This window comes from Labeo rohita, chromosome 12, assembly GCF_022985175.1.
Source record: "Labeo rohita strain BAU-BD-2019 chromosome 12, IGBB_LRoh.1.0, whole genome shotgun sequence".
NCBI lineage: Eukaryota > Metazoa > Chordata > Actinopteri > Cypriniformes > Cyprinidae > Labeo > Labeo rohita.
Genome location: NC_066880.1, coordinates 7,414,327 through 7,433,794, shown reverse-complemented (window position 1 = coordinate 7,433,794; position 19,468 = coordinate 7,414,327). Strand labels below are relative to the sequence as shown.

At 35.4% G+C, this 19,468-nt stretch overlaps 1 protein-coding gene across 1 annotated transcript in view; it reads right to left on the bottom strand.

Moving 5' to 3' along the window:
• Nucleotides 1–10,718: 10,718 nt before the first annotated feature.
• Nucleotides 10,719–19,468, bottom strand: part of si:ch211-216b21.2 (heparan sulfate glucosamine 3-O-sulfotransferase 3A1) — a 54,190-nt gene continuing 45,440 nt past the window's right edge. The window contains exon 2 of the mRNA XM_051123669.1: nucleotides 10,719–12,382. Within this exon, the coding sequence (XP_050979626.1) occupies nucleotides 11,761–12,382 (622 nt within the window). The 3' untranslated portion in view covers nucleotides 10,719–11,760. The remainder of the gene's footprint in view (nucleotides 12,383–19,468) is intronic.

Sequence of the window (19,468 nt, the reverse complement as noted above, 5' to 3'; positions counted from 1 at the left end):
ACAGTAAACGTTTGTTTTGTTTGATTTCATTTGCACATAATTAATCATGCAGTGTTGTGTGCAATGCTCTCAGATGAAGCAGAAATTAGCTTAACATGCTGTTTCATATACAGCACATTAGTTAAGTTCTACAACATAGACTTTGTTTATCAAGAGGTCAGTCACCTGAGCAAATACAGCTGTGTAATTGATGTCTTTCTTTCATTTTTCAAATTGCCAGCCTGTCTGTAATTGTAGGCCTTATACCATAATAAATTCCATAAATATGTACAGTAACATGTAACTTATGTATATGTCTCAGGAAAAGGTGCCTGGAGCAAAACAAAGGCACATTTCATGTCATACTAAAGTCAAACATGGAATGTCTGCGTGGACTTGTCTGGCTCAGACGTAACATAACCTGTTTACACTGTCGTCAGGTTTAAGATGCATTAATCATATAGTGAGACCTTGAGAAAACCCACTACTGTGAAAAATAACAAACTGCATATTTATAAGGCTGTAACTGGGTCTTATAGACTCACAGCAGAACATTTGTCATAGCTGAAGACACAAAAAATAAACAAGGAAGTTATTGCATGACACACCATGGAGAAAAGTGTGATTTTCTTCAATTATTATTGGTATTTTTTTCAATTATGTTTTTCCTCAGATGTTTCTCCTTGTGGGTGGGCAACATTCCGGTAGACAATATTAACTGGTAGAAATTTGTCAACCGGTAGAGATTATTGACGATCGTCTCAATCGCGGTTACAGGCTCATGAGATGTTGTTGTGCTACAACTTTACATGTGTTTTCAAGCATTGCGGTTAAAATTTACACAGTTAGGAATATATCCAGTGTTTTTATACATTTGAATACTTTTATTTTTTCTACTGTTGTTTTTTGTCCTGTTGTAATTAGTTTCTTATTTTCTTTTAAATCTCTGACTGTTTACTTGTGTTCAGTAAGCTTTAGTGTTTTTTTTTTTTTTTTTTTTTTTTTTTTTTTTTTTTAAGGCTAGTATTAGTTATTTATGGAAGTCTGTTAAATAAAAAATTAATTGCAAGTTTTTATCTCAATTCTGACTTTTTTTATAAAGTCAGAATTGTGAGATATAAACGTGCACTTCTGAGAATTGGGCGCAATTCTGAGAAATAATTGCAGTTTCTGAGAAATAAAGTCAGGATTGCATGATATAAACTCACAGTTGTGAGCTATAAAGTCAGAACTGCGATGCAGTCACAATTCTGCCTTTTTTCTCAGAATTGCATGATATAAACTTAGAATTGCGAGAAAAGAAGTGAGAATTGTGAGAAAAAAACATGCAATTCTGATTTTTTTCTCACAATTCTGACTTCTCAGAACTGTGATATAAACTCGCAATTGTGAGTAATAAAGTCTAATTTTGAGGAAAAAGAAGACTGATATGTTCTTAGAATTGCGAGTTTATAGCTCACATTTCTGACTTAACTCACAATTGTGTGATATAAAGTCAGAAGATATAAACTCACATTTCCGAGAAATAAGCTTTATATCTCGCAGTTCTGACGCAATTCTTTATTTCTTCTGTGGGACCAAACATTTTTATATCATAAAGATCTAATTTAAAAATAAGCATGTTGTTATATATATTGTTACCATGGAATAAATTTACCCATATCGTGATATAAGATTTTTTGTTATATCGTCCACCTTTATTTCTCTTAGGAATAAAGGTAGAAATAATAATATAGAAACAAATAAGATGGTTGCAAAATAAATGTGAACAGCATAGCTCTGAGTTATTAACACCTTGATGTACACTTATTAAAAATGCTTATGCTTACCAAGGCTGCACAGGGGCAGCCGTGGCCTAATGGTTAGGGAGTCGGGCTTGTAACCGACAAGCGGGTTCGAGTCCCAGGTCCGGCAGGGATTGAAGGTGGTGGGAGTGAATATCCAGCACTCTCTCCACCCTCAGTACCATGACTGAGGTGAGTCCCTTGAGCAAGGCACCGATCCCCCAACTGCTCCCCGGGTGCTGCAGCAATAGCAATATGGCTGCCCACTGCTCTGGGTGGGTGTGTGGGTGTTTGATCACTTCTCACTACTGTGTGTGTGCACTTGGATGAGTTAAATGCAGAGCACAAATTCCGAGTATGGGTTACTATACTTGGCCACACGTCACGTCTTTTCCTTCCTTTCCTTTCCTTTATTTCATTAAAAATACAGTAAAAACATATTATTACAATCTGAAATAACTTTTTCTGTTTTCTCTTGTAAATTAAAAATGTTATTTATTTGTGTGATGGCAAAGCTGAATTTTCAGCAAGCATTACTCAAGTCTTCAATGTCACTTGACTTCATAAATCTTTAAATTTAGTATTAGATATCAGTAAATTGCCTTTAAATTGCTAATAATTAATTTTAAGTAAGCGCTCATCAAATTTTTACTAGTGTAAAAGTACACATTTATGATATTAACAAAAATGCATGAAATCAATAACTGGATCTGTATCATATTTGCATGCTTACATGCATATAAATCAGATTTTATTAGCATATAGATATTTACTTTGTATATAAATCTCTCGATGCAATACATCACACTAATGTAACTTGATGGTTGGCTACTTCCTATTATTTCTGTTGCTTCTTCCTATTGTTTAAAATGAGGTAATTGTGTTCTTTGGGTTGCGGCGTGCCGCTGTAGTCATTTGAAACATCTCATTTGTGCTTTGTATTTCCTATGGGATGCAATAAGCATAGGAAACTCGTGCTGTGATAAGAGTAGGCTGGAAAGTAAATATAGATTGTTTGACGTCCCGACTCCCTATGAGCCGATCAGGCATTGTTCTTTCTCTTTCTTTCTTTTTCTCTGTATTTCATTCACTCTGACGCTCTCGGAAATTTTCCAGTGGTCTGTTTCACCTTCCCCAAGGAGGTTAATTGCTGCCCTTTGGCCTTTTCTTGCCCGAGCAGAATTTATGTACTCTCCACAATTTCCATCTTAACCACATACAGGCTTCCCGAGCGCAGCTTGATTTATCCAGCAGCACCCTGGCAGAAAGTGTCGGCGCACCAGCGCACAGAACCCAATAAATCCAGAGCAGACTGCATTTCCAGACCGTTCTTCAGCTCTTCAGTGAGTGTGGTCCTTTGTGATGTTGACTGGGATGGCAAACAAGCACACTATTTAGGTGGCACCCTGTCCATCACTGCTGTTGCTTCTTGATCCAGCCGCCTGCGTGGCGTGCCGGGGTCATGAATAATTCCCGCTCAAGTCGCTGACTTTGCCCCCCGTCTGTTTGCATGTCATCTCTTAGCATGGCACTTTGGCACTCGGACGGCGTTAATTATTTATAATCTTCATCATCACTTGCTTTGCTTGACTGAGCTGTGTTGTTCAAGTGTGTGTGAGTGTGCATTTTTAAGCGTGTGTGTGCGCGGTTTCATCTGTGTGTGTGTGTATGTGAATTCAATGTGCTCTATGTGTTGCAGTGTTTTCACGTTCTGCCCTTTATAATGAGGACAGGGTAAACACTGTGCTTTTCATTAATTTATAAACTTACTGAATGGACAAATTCGTTTATTACTTATTTAGAGCCGTTTGTTGCGGGCCACCAAGAAACAAGACGGTCCCACTCGTCTCACGCTGCGCTTTCTTACCGTCCCTATCACAAGGACGAGCCATTTATCAGCATGTATATTTGATGGAGTATCTGACCGAGTGTTTTGCATTCGTCCGTTTCAATAGGGTGATACGGTTTCACCGTGTTCACAAGTGTAAGAAGACCTCCGGCTGAATGTGATAAAGTCAATTATTGCAATAAATCAGTGTCACATGGTTTTCACTAGAATTTGGTTTAAAAGGTCCCTTTTTAATGACATTTCTTGCTTGATTTAATTTAAATCCTGTAAAAATTGATCAGTTTTTTTTTTTTTTTATAACTGAGCAACATATCAAGTCAACATGAAATCAAAAGCACATTCGTGTTTGTTTCTTATTTTTTTCATTCATATAAGGGCTGGGTTTTGACACAGATTTCACGATTCGATTCTGATTCACAAGCTTACAGTTCGATTTCTAGTTTGATATATTATTTTGCATACAGTTGAGGTCAAAAGTTTACATCCCCCTTTCAGAAGCTGCAAAATGTTAATTATTTTGCCAAAATAAGAGGGATCATACAAAATGCATATTGTTTATTTAGTACTGACCTAAATAAGATATTTCACATAAAAGATGTTTACATGTAGTCCACAAGAGAAAATAATAGTTATATTTTAATAAAAAGAATTTATAAAAATTACATCCCCTTGATTTTTTTTTTTTTTTTTTTGATAGTTGTTCATGAGTCCCTTGTTTGTTCTGAACAGTTAAACTGCCTGCTGTTCTTCACAAATTCTTTGGGTTTTCAGCATTTTTGTGTATTTGAACTCTTTCCAACAATGACTGTACTGTATGATTATGATGAAAATATGATATTTAGGAAAAATAAGAAAAATGTAGGCACATCTCCATTCTGTTCAAAAGTTTTCACCCCCCGCTCTTAATACATGTTTTTTCCTTCTACAGCATCATTGAGCTTTTGAACCTTCTGTAATAGCTGCATATGAGTCCCTCAGTCGTCCTCGGTGTGAAAAGATGGATCTCAAAATCATACAGTCATTGTTGGAAAGGGAAAAATGCTGGAAAACCAAAGATCTGTGGGACCTGAAGGATTTTTCTGAAGAACAGCAGGCAGTTTAACTGTTCAGGACAAACAAGGGACTCATGAACAACTATCACTAAACAAAAAAACACAGCTGTGGATCATTCAGGTAACAAGACAATATTAAAAAAAGGAGATGTAAACTTTTGAACAGCCATTTTTTGTATGATCTCACCTTTGGGTAAAATAATGAACATTTTGCAGAATCTGAAAGGGGGGTGTAAACTTTTGACCTCAAGGTACAGTACATAACAAATTTTCTCTAGGAAAAAAAATCTCTCAACTAATGCTGTAAAATATAGTTGAGAGTCATTAGTACTGTATTACATATACATAATATTGATAGTTCAAAATTATTCAAACTCAAAATATAGAGTAAACATATAAAGAATATGCTATATGGTGCCTATATTTAGCAAAATGCTCCTCTCTACAGTTCATTTTCTAGCTGACTAACGAGTTTATGGTCACAGAATGTTTTTTTCGGAGGTAAATGTGACGTTACATGAACAGGATTTTTAACCTACCTCTTTTAACATACCTTGGATTCATGTTTATTTGCGGAGGATATGATTAAGTTCACTGCCGCTTCTGTAGAACTGAGGCATTAGGCTACTAGTGATCTGTCACTCCACATTAAACAGTGCCAAAATGGCATTTATTATTTGAATACTGTAATGAAATGGACAGAATTTGAATTCTGAGACTTTGTTTCATATCAAAAGTAACAACAACAAGCACAAAGCTTATTAAGATTAATCAGGAGATGCACCGTTCCATTCATTAACTGAAAACGGGCTAGACTAATCGATTCTTGGGATTTAAGAATCAATATTGTTTCGTAAAAAAAGAGAATTGATTAAAATTGAGAAATCGATATTTTTACCCAGCCCTAATATATATGTATGTATAACATGTGTTTATGTTCCTAAAACAAAATAAAGAACTGGTTTCTTGATCCTGTTATTTCATGATTCAAATTTAAGTCTTGAGTTGTGAACCCATTTTATGATGACTTTAATTATGCATAAGAACATTGGTGAACCTACAGCACAAATAGGAACCTCTGTGAGCCAAAAGCAGCTTCCAGACGCCTTTGAATGTTTTTATCCAACTTCCAGCCTGTCTGGGACTGGACTGTTGAGGTTGCTGTTGCCTTGTTTTTCTGGGCTTCAGGTAGAAATCTTTATTAATTTTTCCAAAAAAAGCTGCAATTTTCTTTGAGAGTTAAGAACAATCTAAAGTCGTTGGAAGAGGTGCTTCTGTTTTCCTTCTGAACAGATGGGTTAATATCCCAAGTGTTATAATGGGACAGTCGCCTGTTCTCAAATTGACCAATTTTGTCCATTTTCTTTATTTCCAGACTGGCACTTGAAAAGAATTCGCTTCTGTAAACAACATATTTTGAGTCGGAGTGACATCTGTTCATAAAATACCCCTTAATCAGATCATGAAAAGAACTGCTCTGCTTCATGACAGCGACAAATGAGTCTATTAAATGCAGATTTTGATATGTTTACCCAGGACGTTTGGCCTTGAGCTCTGCCTCATTTAAAAATCACTCGCTCTTTGTCTGGACTGTACGTCCACACGAAGATGAAACAAAACCGTTTAAAAACCCATCCGAGACGCGGGGCTGAAAAGCTCTTTTATTAATATAGGCTTTAGGCTGCGCTTTTGAATTGTGTTTGCTCAGATGATTATGAAGATTAAGCATAGCTTCTGAGATCCAGCGAAAACAAAGTGCAGATCCCCTTGATCGCCAACCGCAGGGCCGACTGCGACTATCGGCGTTTATGCACGATATAATTTAAGAAAAGTTGCATGTGTGAGTGGTAGAGACCACCATCACTTTACAGCATCAAAGGTGACCATTGATCCCATTCATATTCTCATTTACATTGCATGACCTTTTTAATGAATCGTGCACGCAACATCTGTGCTGGATGCCTTTACCTGTCTCAAATACCTTTTTCTTGTTTTACCTAGATTTTTATCAGCCGTTTGCTACCTTACCTTCCAGGATCAACAAAAACACCCCTGATATTTAAAACATTGGGGCATTTTTTAAAAATGTTTGTAGAATATTTAATTCTAGATACATCTAATGATGGGTTTACCTTTGCGCATGCTGTAGTGATCTGTGATATCTGTATTCACCGTATTTCTTGCTTTTCAAGAAACATTTTTTATTATAATTATAATCAATATTTAAAACAGTTGAGTAATTTTTTTTTTTTGATGAATAGAAAGATCCACTGCAAGGTTGCTTTAAATTGATCAAAAATGATGATAAAGACATTTATAATGTTACAAAAGATTCCTATTTCAGTTAAAAGCTGTTCTTCGGAACTTTTTATTCATCAAACTAACCTGAAAAAAAAAAAATCTACTCAACATAGTAATAATAAAAATGTTTATCTGAAATATGTTTATATATATATAATATATATATTTGTATACATTTTTTTTTATATTATGCTATGCTATTTAAGTACATCAAGTTAAACTAAATAACATTTTTTCAAGAACTTTTTTTATATTTTATTTCAGATAAAGCTAATTTTATTTCAAATAACAAGTTTAAGTTAATTATAATAACCCTAGAATGTATATATTTTTGTGCATTATTTAAATTAATTTGCTTTTTTGTAGATAATCTGATTGTTCAGTTTTAGAATTTATTAATGTAACTAAATGATTACATTTTCTATTAATTTTATTTATAATAAATATATATACACTTTTCTAGATATTACATTTCCAATTTCCTCTCTATTTTTTTTTTTTTTTTGCTGAGGCATCCTGTGTGTGTTATCAGGGTTAACAGAAGACTGAAAGGGGTAATTGTGCACAAGTGACTACACAGGTGTCTTCATCCTCCAGACCCTCACTGACAGCTGGGGACAGGTCTCTTGTGCGTGTGTGTGTGTGTTTGTGGGTCAGGTTTTGCTTTCACATTCAGAGCCTCAGTGTGTCACTGTCTTTATGTAAATGCGGCTTAGATGGTTCAATAGATTCAAGAAAGCAAACACCAATCAAAATCCAAGATGCAAATAGATACAAGCAAAAAGACCAATTGAAATTCAAACATGACATCATTCTTAGAACATTCAGCATTTTAAATCTGACAAACAGCAGTGCAAAGGTTAGAATATAGCCTACATCCTTTGCCCAGATTCTTGCCCTGTTTTTTTTAGTTTGGACACCTAGCATTGGTGAAAGCCAGAGCCAATCTGCAGATTTTTGTCGGTTAGAGTAGGTTAATAGATTCTGCCAAAAAATTGCATACTGTGTGATGGGCACAACATCTCATTTTTTAGCTTCAGACTGTGATTCCATCCAGTTGGAGGATTTCAAGCATTTTTAATATTATGAGCTGGTTGTAGAAAACATATTGTTTTCATTTTGTCAAGCGTCTTCTAGTCACGAGAGTGTGCGTGAGTGTGTTGTGTTCGGAACGACTTTTGTAGTGTATTCCACCCCTAAGTCAGTTGAAACCAATTCAGATCTTTAATTTCAAAAGTGTGAAGTTAGCATCAACTGAAATAAGGCTGAAATGATCATTATCAAAACATCGATGTTTTAATTAAATTTGAAAAGATCAAGTCTAAATGTAAATCACTTGACTGAATTAATGATAAAAACATCCACTAATTAAATGTAATATTAAAAACGGTTTATTTAATGTAATCAGTAAGTGGCTTGAGGTATTTAAGAAGATTTTGTATCATGCATAGCATTGTAGATTTAGAGTGATGGGTGATTATTTTGACGTGTGGATTACTGCATGTGTTTAAGCGCTTATGGGCTCATTAGAGAGTTCTCAATTCTTAAATTCGACAGCTTTATATAGATGCTCTTGATTAGGATTGTGATGTGGTTGAGTAGAACAGCTGCAATAAAGTCTGTAAGAAACCCAACCTGTGGAATTTAATTTTGATGCGAGTCAGGTTAACACACTGTTCAAGTTCATAATGAACACTGTCAGATTTCAGCCTGACTGCAGAGTCTCGTTTTAAACAAACAAACGAAGTGGATCGACGGGTCTCGATGGAGCACCGAGGCCAGGGATGAAAACGAAAACAAACGAAAGCCAAGGAACGAGGGATTGCTGGAGAGCTGGTGGCTGTCGAGAGCCTTAAAGCGGGGAGACATTTGCAAGTGATAAACTGAGAGAGAGAGAAAGATAAAGGTTGGGTTAAAAATCCAATTCCTCCTCAAGAGGTTTCTGTGGTTGCCAGTGCACGCGGACCATCCAAATATCCATTTTGTCCATGTCTTGCAGTCTCCGTTTCCAGTGGTGCTCGACAAACGGACGTTAACCAGCCAAATTAGAAAAGCAAACTCCCGACAGGCTTATGCACAATCCAGAAAATAATAAACCCACAATGAGGACCATCTTCTGGGGGCCTTGGAGCGTCCTGCAACTGCCTGGCTTGGACGAGAGACTGAGATAAGCTAAGACAATGAGGCTGGATGGAGCAGGACAGATAGGACTGCATCCAACGGAGGATGAGGACTGCTGTCTGCTGCCATGGTCTTGAGCCTTTCTGGAGCCACAAAACACTCTGCATTTTGATTATTTTTCGTAATTTGATTTATGTAGCATTAGCTAAGAACTGAGTACCATAATTCTAGACTAATACACTTTGTGTGTAAGGAATAGTTCATCCAAAAATGAAAATTTGCTGAAAATTCTGCATCTAAGATGCAGATAAGTGAGTTTCTTTACATTTACATGCATTACATCATTTACTCACCAGTGGAGCCTCTGTAGTCAATGGATGCCGTCAGAATCAAGTTAAACAGCTGATTAAAACATCATGAAATAATCCACATGACACCAGAAGATCACCTGACAACTTGAACATGTAAAATCTGCATGTACAGTATAAACAAATTCATTGTTTAGACTTCTTGAACTTCAAACCATTGCTTCTGGCTAAAATTTCTAATGGAAAAGCAATCTTGTCTGGATCAGGAGAGAAATATGCACAGATCAAGCATTGTTTGCAAGCAAAAAAACAGTTCTAAACAAATATGTTGATGGATTTTGATGTGAGAGGACAAGAGATTTTTTTTTCTTACTGGAGAAACTGTTATTCTGGATTATGGCCAATTTTAGCCAGAAGCAATGGTTTTAAGTAAAAAAAAAAAAAAAATGTCATGCATTATTTCTTTTTCTTTTCTTTCTTTTTTTTTTTTTTTAACAAAAACTCAGCTTTTACTTAAAGAAGTTCACTTCTTTTACAAAAATTTACAGATAATTTACTCACCCCCTTGCCATCCAAGATGTCCATGTCTTTCTTTCTTTAGTCGTAAAGAAATTATGTTTCTTGAGGAAAACATTTCAGGAATGTTCTCCATCTTCTATGGTGCTTGCGAGTTTGAACTTCCAAAATGCAGTTTAAATGCAGCTTTAAAGGGCTGTGAACAATCTTATCTAGCGAAACGATAGATAAGAAATGGTTCTAAATCATCCTACATTGCTGTTTTGCCTTTTTTTTTTTTGTAAAGGGCGTTTGACCTTCTTTGCATGTTCACTTTGTAAACACTGGGTCGGTGCTTCTGAAGTCCACTATATGGAGAACATTCCTGAAATGTTTTCCTCAAGAAACATAATTTCTTTACGACTGAAGAAAGAAAGACATGAACATCTTGGGGTGAGTATCTGTAAATTTTTGTTCCGGAAGTAAACTTCTCCTTTAAATACATTAATTGATGGACTGGAGTGGTGTGGATTACTTGTGAATTATTTTGATGTTTTTTTCAGCAGTTTGAACTCTGATGGCACCCATTCACTGCAGAGAATCTATTTGTGAGCAAGAGACGTAATGCTAAATTTCCCCAAATCTGTTCTGATAAAGAAACAAACTCATCTACATCTTGGATGGCCTGAAGGCGAGTACATTTTAAGCAAATTTTTGGGTGATGCAAATAGAATCACAACCTGAGAATTGTTATTTTTACAAAACATTTTTTTTTTTTTATTAAAAATGTGATTTATAAAATTAATTTTTTAAATTAAATAAACAGAACTATAAAAGCATAATATCACTGATAATATTGCAAAGGAAAAATGAATGATTTTAAGTTTGCAAACAGGTTCACCCACCTTAAACTTTCAGAGCAAAAACCAACCTATTGATGGCTCTTTTATAGGTGGGATTTTAAAGCGTTTTAAAATTAAACAATTACACAGATCACCTTTAAATGGAGAAACACTGATTGAATTTCTTTATACTCTCACACTCTGACGCACACACACCATACAGACACAGCTTTAAATGGACTCTTAAAAGCTTGCCATCCAGTCAAATCACAAATTGGAAAACCCAGACCTGGAGGGAAATTACGTCATATTCTGCATGTTCACTACTTTGGCTGACTTATTGTCTTTGATCCATTAATATAAGAAACATTTTTGACATAACATTACTCTGAGCCAACAGGATGGTAAACATTTAAATGCACATTTAAACACATGAAATGTTTTAGAAAAGGCATTGTGTTATATGGTTCAAAATACAAAGACATCACCCACCCTCCACGTGCAAAAAAAGTGAAGGGAGGTGTTTAGTGAAGATTATTCAAAATAGTTAAACTGTATAGGTTTAATAAATAATTTTTAAAAATACACTTATTTTTATTCTTTTGATATTTTCTTCCAAATAATTGCAAAGGTATATAAGCAGCTAGTCTTTTTCTACATTAAATATGGCAAAAGAACTAATCTGATCTCCAACTCCAGACACAGTGGGTAATTCACAGTTCAACATCCAAATGCATAGTTCTAGAGTGGATCTCTTTAGCTTTCAGGTGTCTCTTCTAGGTCCTCTTACACTATGGTATATGGCTGTTTAAATTAAAAATATGGCTGAAGTCTGATTGGGTAAAAAAAATCAGTTCACAGTGTTCATAGCTTTCTGTACCTAACTTGAGTTGAGGATGTGGACTTTTACTTTTTTCCACAACCAAACTGGACCACTTTTAGGATTATCATAGTTTTGTTGCTGGTGAGGTCATAGTTAGATTGTTTCTCCCTTGTTTCAAAATCCAGGGTCTATTTCACTGTCTACTGTCAGTCATCCCATCCAAATTTCCTGCCTGTCATCTGGTAGAACTTCATGTTGAAAGGCCTGTAGAAGTCTCTAAGTCTTTGCACGACCTCAGGGTCAATGTTTGGATGGGTCCGCCCTTTGGTTTTACCCAGGCAATGGGGTTTGCTGCTGCCCTCTGCCTTTTTGAGACAAGGGAAGCCCTTGGTCTGGTTGAAGTAGAAGTGTTTGTCTGTGATGATCCTCTTGAGCCCCAAGAAGTCCTGCACGCGGCCCAGCTCTCCAGCCGGGTCGCTGATCAGCCGCTCTCCGCTCACGAACAGGATCTGGCTCATGGGGAAGAACTGCAGCCAGTTGTCCAGGTGTTTGGCGTAGATGCCGATCTGAATGGCGCTCCACGTGGTGTCGATCAACCCTGTAGTCCTGTTTTTAAACGTCAGGCTCTCAAAAGTAGGAATGTCAGGTTTCTTGGACAGCGTTTGCGTGTAGTCAGAGATTGCTCGCGTGACGGGGTCCCGGACCACCACGATCAGCTTGGTGTCGCGGGACATGGCGTAGATCCGGGCCGGAGCCTCGCGGGTCACAAAGTAGCTTGGTGTTTTCTCCATGGTGATCTGGCCCTCCAGGGTTTTAGGCATCAGGTCTCTGTACAGAAGAGAGAAAGATAAGTTGATGTAATTATAAATTATAATTTAACATTTTTGTTAAATGTTTTTGAAATAAGTCTCTTTATGCTCACCAATACTGCATTTATTGATCATAAATACAGTAAAAAACAATAATACTGTGAAATATTTTTACAATTTAAAAGAACTGTTTTCTATTTTAATATATTTTAAAATAGATATTAAGCATTTTGGTAGTTATCAGCATCTGTCTTTTTTTAAAACCGATTTGCTGAAAAAATCATTGAAAAGCATTTAAAGAAAGTTTTTTGTCAGAGCCCTTGTTATTCTTAATTTTGACATTAATTTTCATTTTTACACCAGATTGAGGTGCAGTTGAGGTCAAAAGTTTACATACACCTTGCAAAATCTGCAAAATGATAATTATTTTACTAAAATAAGATGGATTATACAAAATGCATGTTATTTTTTATTTAGTACTGACCTAAATAAAATACTTCACTTAAAAGAAGTCTACATATTAAAAAAATTTAATTCATAAAAATTATAAAAGTTTACATACGCTTGATTCTTAATACTGTGTTGTTACCTGAATGATCCACAGCTGTGTTTTTTTGTGTGTGTGTTTTGTTTATGAATCCCTTGTTTGTCCGGAACAGATAAACTGTTCAGAAAAATCCTTCAGGTCCCACAAATTCTTTGTTTTTTCAGCATTTTTCCAACAATGACTGTATGATTTTGAGGTCCATCTTTTCAAACTAAGGACAACTGAGGGACTCATATGCAGCTATTACAAAAGGTTCAAACGCTCACTGATGCTTCAAAAGGAAACACAATGCATTAAGAGCTGGGAGGGTAAAAAACTTTTGAATTTGAAGATCATGGTAAATTTAACTTATTTTGTCTTCTGGGAAACATGTAAGTACCTTCTGTAGCTTCTGAAGGGCAGAACTAAATTAAAAAAATATGATAGTTAGGCTAAATAAGAAAAAAATTACACGTCTTCATTTTGTTCAAAAGTTTTCACCCTGGCTCTTAATGCAGTATTTTTCTTTCTGGAGCATCAGTGAGTGTTTGAACCTTCTGTATTAGTTGCATATGAGTCCCTCAGTTGTCCTCAGTGTAAAAAGATGGATCTCAAAATCGTACAGTCATTGTGGGACCTGAATTCAACTAATATTTTCTCTATGTAAACATATTTTATGTGAAATACCCTGTTCAGGTAAGTACTTAATAAAAAATAACACGCATTTTGTAATTAACATCTATACGTGTATGCAAACATTTGACCACTGCTGTTCAGTTCAAAATCTGTAGTAATCGGCATCAGCCCTGAAAAACACGTATCGGTCCACCACTAGTTTAATTGGTAACCTGTAACTAAAGCTTTTTGCTCTCACTCCAAAACAGCATCCAACAACTCAGAGTTGTTCTCATTGTTGACCTCTGTTCATTTCTGAGAGGATGACTGCTTTTCTCAGAGGCTTTTAGTGCCAATCAAGGCTCCATTAGACCATCAAGCACTGACCCCAACATCACATGACCATAGACCATCTCTCCTATAATATAGGTTTCTTTTCTTTTGTAGCGGAGTTACTGACAAGACAAATTATTGAGCAAAACTGCAAAAAGACAGCGTATCTGACAAAAACTCCAAAATAAGTTTCTGCTCATGCCTGCTTTTAAGTCCACTATTAAGAAAAATAGCCGTTCATTTTGTTTCCATTACAAGCCAGTGGGGGCAGTTGTAATACTTTTCACGTGATTTTTCTCTTGTGCTTTGCATTCTAGCTCTGTCGTATCTTGAAGAGGAAGAAAAGAGTCTAATCTATTTGTCCAAGCCGCTCTCACTCTCTCTTCCCACTGCTCTCTAGTGCCTTCAGGACACTGACCTGAACCAAAGAGGATAAAAGCAGTGGATTAATGATTTACAGCACTCCACTCCACCATTTAGTGCCTCATAAGACCCGTTCGCTTCAAATTCAGTCCAAGTGCAGAATGCAGCCCTCAATTATTTATCTCCCTCCACTTGGGGGTTTAGGCCCTGACAAAATGGCCTCCCTCAACCCCGATGGCGGTTTATGGACCATAATGGCATTAGTGGGCCGGGGGTCAGCGGCTTTAGATAGCCCTTCGGGTCGCTCGGAAAAGGCCCTTATTTTTCATTGGCAATTGTGTTTCATGTCACATGCCACTGCAAATTCATGCCTCCTGATAAAAACAAGAGCCCAGTGACTTTCCAGCATGTGGCAGCGAGTGTTTATGTGCTGTGCAGCTGGGCCGTTTCGCTCAAGTGAACACCACAGGTTGCTGATTGAGTTGGGTTTGCAGCACTCCCACAGACGGAAGAAGTTTCTGGAGCACAAATTAAACTGCTGATGTAACATACAGCAAAACTTTCACATATTAGTTGCTTGTTTTTCCATGTAGCCGATTTTTTTTAAGTGACTTTCAGTATGCTTTTAACAGGATCAGCCCCCCAAAAGTAACCTCGGGTAAAGTGTCTTAAAAATGCTAGTTTATTTATTTATTTATTTTTTACCCAAATGCTGGGTTCAGCCTGTTGGGCCATTTTATTGGGATATTTTTAATACTTTTCACCTAGTTGCTGGGTAGTTTTTCTGCACTCTAAAAAATGCTGGGTTCAGCCTGTTGGGTCATTTTATTGGGTTATTTTTTATATTTTTAGACCCAGGTGCTGGGTAGTTTTTCTGCACTCTAAAAAATGATGGGTTATTATTCTTATTTTTTTTTTAACCCAAATGCTGGGTTCAGCTTTTTGGGTCATTTTATTGGGTTATTTTTAATACTTTTACCCAGTTGCTGGTTAGTTTTTCTGCACTCTAAAAAATGCTGGGTTCAGTCTGTTGGGTCATTTTATTGGGTTATTTTTAATATTTTTAGACCCAGGTGCTGGGTAGTTTTTCTGCACTCTAAAAAATGATGGGTTATTATTCTTATTTTTTTTTAACCCAAATGCTGGGTTCAGCTTGTTGGGTCATTTTATTGGGTTATTTTTAATAGTTTTACCCAGTTGCTGGTTAGTTTTCTGCACTCTAAAAAATGCAGGGTTCAGCCTGTTGGGTCATTTTATTGGGTTATTTTTAATATTTTATACCCAGGTGCTGGGTAGTTTTTCTGCACTCTAAAAAATGATGGGTTATTATTCTTATTCTTATTCTTCTTATTATTTTTACCCAAATGTTGGGTTCAGCTTGTTGGGTCATTTTAATGGGTTATTTTTAATACTTTTACCCAGTTGCTGGTTAGTTTTTCTGCACTCTAAAAAATGCTGGGTTCAGTCTGTTGGGTCATTTTATTGGGTTATTTTTAATATTTTTAGACCCAAGTGCTGGGTAGTTTTTCTGCACTCTAAAAAATGATGGGTTCAGTCTGTTGGGTCATTTTATTGGGTTATTTTTAATATTTTTAGACCCAGGTGCTGGGTAGTTTTTCTGCACTCTAAAAAATGCAGGGTTATTATTCTTATTTTTTTTTAACCCAAATGCTGGGTTCAGCTTGTTGGGTCATTTTATTGGGTTATTTTTAATAGTTTTACCCAGTTGCTGGTTAGTTTTCTGCACTCTAAAAAATGCAGGGTTCAGCCTGTTGGGTCATTTTATTGGGTTATTTTTAATACTTTTACCCAGTTGCTGGTTAGTTTTTCTGCACTCTAAAAAATGCTGGGTTCAGTCTGTTGGGTCATTTTATTGGGTTATTTTTAATATTTTTAGACCCAGGTGCTGGGTAGTTTTTCTGCACTCTAAAAAATGCAGGGTTATTATTCTTATTTTTTTTTTTTAACCCAAATGCTGGGTTCAGCTTGTTGGGTCATTTTATTGGGTTATTTTTAATAGTTTTACCCAGTTGCTGGTTAGTTTTCTGCACTCTAAAAAATGCAGGGTTCAGCCTGTTGGGTCATTTTATTGGGTTATTTTTAATATTTTATACCCAGGTGCTGGGTAGTTTTTCTGCACTCTAAAAAATGATGGGTTATTATTCTTATTCTTATTCTTCTTATTATTTTTACCCAAATGTTGGGTTCAGCTTGTTGGGTCATTTTAATGGGTTATTTTTAATACTTTTACCCAGTTGCTGGTTAGTTTTTCTGCACTCTAAAAAATGCTGGGTTCAGTCTGTTGGGTCATTTTATTGGGTTATTTTTAATATTTTTAGACCCAGGTGCTGGGTAGTTTTTCTGCACTCTAAAAAATGATGGGTTATTATTCTTATTTTTTTTTAACCCAAATGCTGGGTTCAGCTTGTTTGGTCATTTTATTGGGTTATTTTTAATACTTTTACCCAGTTGCTGGTTAGTTTTTCTGCACTCTAAAAAATGCTGGGTTCAGCCTGTTGGGTCATTTTATTGGGTTATTTTTAATAGTTTTACCCAGTTGCTGGGTAGTTTTTCTGCACTCTAAAAAAAGCTGGGTTCAGTCTGTTGGGTCATTTTATTTGGTTATTTTTAATATTTTATACCCAGGTGCTGGGTAGTTGTTCTGCACTCTAAAAAATGATGGGTTCTTATTCTTATTCTTATTCTTATTCTTATTATTTTTACCCAAATGTTGGGTTCAGCTTGTTGGGTCATTTTAATGGGTTATTTTTAATACTTTTACCCAGTTGCTGGGTAGTTTTTCTGCACTCTAAAAAATGATGGGTTATTATTATTATTTTTTTAAACCCAGCTAGTTGGGTCATTTTATTGGGTTATTTTTAATACTTTTTACCCAGGTGTTGGGTAGTGCTGGGTTATTTTTGTTATAACCCAAATGCTGGGTTCAACTTCTTGGGTCATTTTATTTGGTTATTTTGTAATTTGTTTACCCAGGTGCGGGGTAGTTTTTCTGCGCTCTAAAAAAATGCTGTTTTTTTTAACCCAAATGCTGGGTTTAGCTTTTTGGTTAATTTTATTGGGTTTTTTAAAATATTAAATAGGCTTAGATTTCGGTGACACACCAGCATGAGAATTAGCACTATTTTGATGAAAAGTGATTACGGAGAATTTTAATCAGATAATTACAGATACTTTTTAAACGATAATTGACTTAAATAAAACAACCCAGCATGCTGGGTAAAAACATTTAACCCAACCAGCTGGGTCAAAATATTTACCCAGTGCTGTGTTGCCAAATAACCCAAGTTGAGTTGTTTTTAACCCAGCATTTTTTAGAATGTGCAAATTGGTAAATATATACACGAACGCACAATTTACATTGCGTATTATGACAGGTTTATTGACCTACATAAATTTACTACTAAATATTTCTAAATATGCCAGTACATTCTAAAACCAAAAGACAAATGTGTAAAATATATAATTCATGGGGTGTTCTAAAGAATTAAACACATTTTTAAAAAAAACAAAGGCAATGTGAGCTCCACCTGTGAGCTTGTAGGTCCATCAGGGACAAACTACGTCCAGGCCAAAATGCACAACATTGCCTCTTTTATAAAATTGACATGAGCTTGGCCCAAAGTTGCCATTCATATTTAATAAGTTGCATCTTCTTGTTGTCAAGGCAAAATAGTTGTGCTGTGTTTTGACAAAGAGCCTAAAGGAAAGTCCAGGTACCACCATCCCACAAATTAGTTACATAAATAGTAAAGTTATATATATATATACTTGAGTTTAATTCTTTCATTATATGGAAAAGAAGGGTTTAGGATGCAGTAACCCTTTAAATATGGGTACAAAAAGACAGGAATCTTCTTTTGGGATGCAACTGTTGTTTGAAATAGACCAGCAGTCAGGATAAATCTTCTTTCTGTCACAGCACAAGGCCATTTCTCAGACATCGCATCCCGTAGAGAGTTTAAAAGTTAAACAAACTCTTGTGTGCTTGTAAGTCTCAAACGCTATCAGCGAGAGAGAGGGAATTCAAGGGAGATCTGGGAAGACAGAGCGAAAGAGAAAAGAGAACATATGATGGACAGCTTTCACAGCTTCACCGTTCTCTGAGGGACAGTATAAAAGGGAGGGTGCTAGTGAAAGAATATTTTCCTCCATTCCTTGGCAAGGGAAAGTGAAGCTTTCTCTAACAGATGTTTATTGGCAGCGCAAATGATGTAACACTTGAAGTAGCTTTGCCTCTGAGCACAAATGATTTACGGTCCTTTCAGAGCAATGTTTGATGTCTTCTTCACGCTGTAAGAATATGACTCCCTGTACACACATTCAGCCATTTAATACAGGCAGAAAGCCTCAGCCATTAAACACATCCGGTTCATTGCAGGGTCCGACACGTAGTGATCCAACTGAAGAATGTCAGCCAAGTGTTTGTTTCATATTCAGACAATGTGCTTTAAGGGACAGTTTGGCACAAAAATGAAATTCTGTTATCATTTACTTCAAATCTACATATATTTCTACTGTGAAACACAAAAACACATTTTGAATAATGTCCTATTAAATGCAGTTATATGAAAAACAATGCAAAATGGATGATAAAAGTATTATGGCATACTAATACTATTATACTTCCTAAGAGATGATTTAATTGCTTGAGTCAAATCTTTTTAAATAATCGCTTAATCTGCTTCACATAACCGTGTGAATCATTCATTCAGACTGTTTACTAAAATGAAAACAAAACAAATTAAATCAAATCAAATGTAGTATAACTTGGTGTACCAAAATAGCTAAAACTAAAACTGAAATAAAATTAATATAAACATTATAGACCAAAAAAAAAAAAAAAAAAACCAAAAAACTACTAGAAATGACAAACATAAAACAACATTTAATTTTATTTAATTTATTGAATTAATTTGGTGTACTAAAATAGCTAAAACTAAAGGTGAAATGAAATGAATATAAACAATATAGACAGAAAAAACTACAGAAAATGACAAAAACAAAATAAAATAAACTTCTGTTTAATTTGGTGTACTAAAATAGCTAAAACTAATAAATAATAAATAATAATAAATAAAATTAATGAACAATATAGATAAAAACTAATAAAAATGACAAAAACTAAATAAAATAAAATTATAAAATAAAGTTGGTAAAATAGCTTAAACTAAAACTGAAATAAAATGTATATAAACAATACAGACAAAAAACTATAAAAATGACACAAACTAAATAAAATAAAATAAG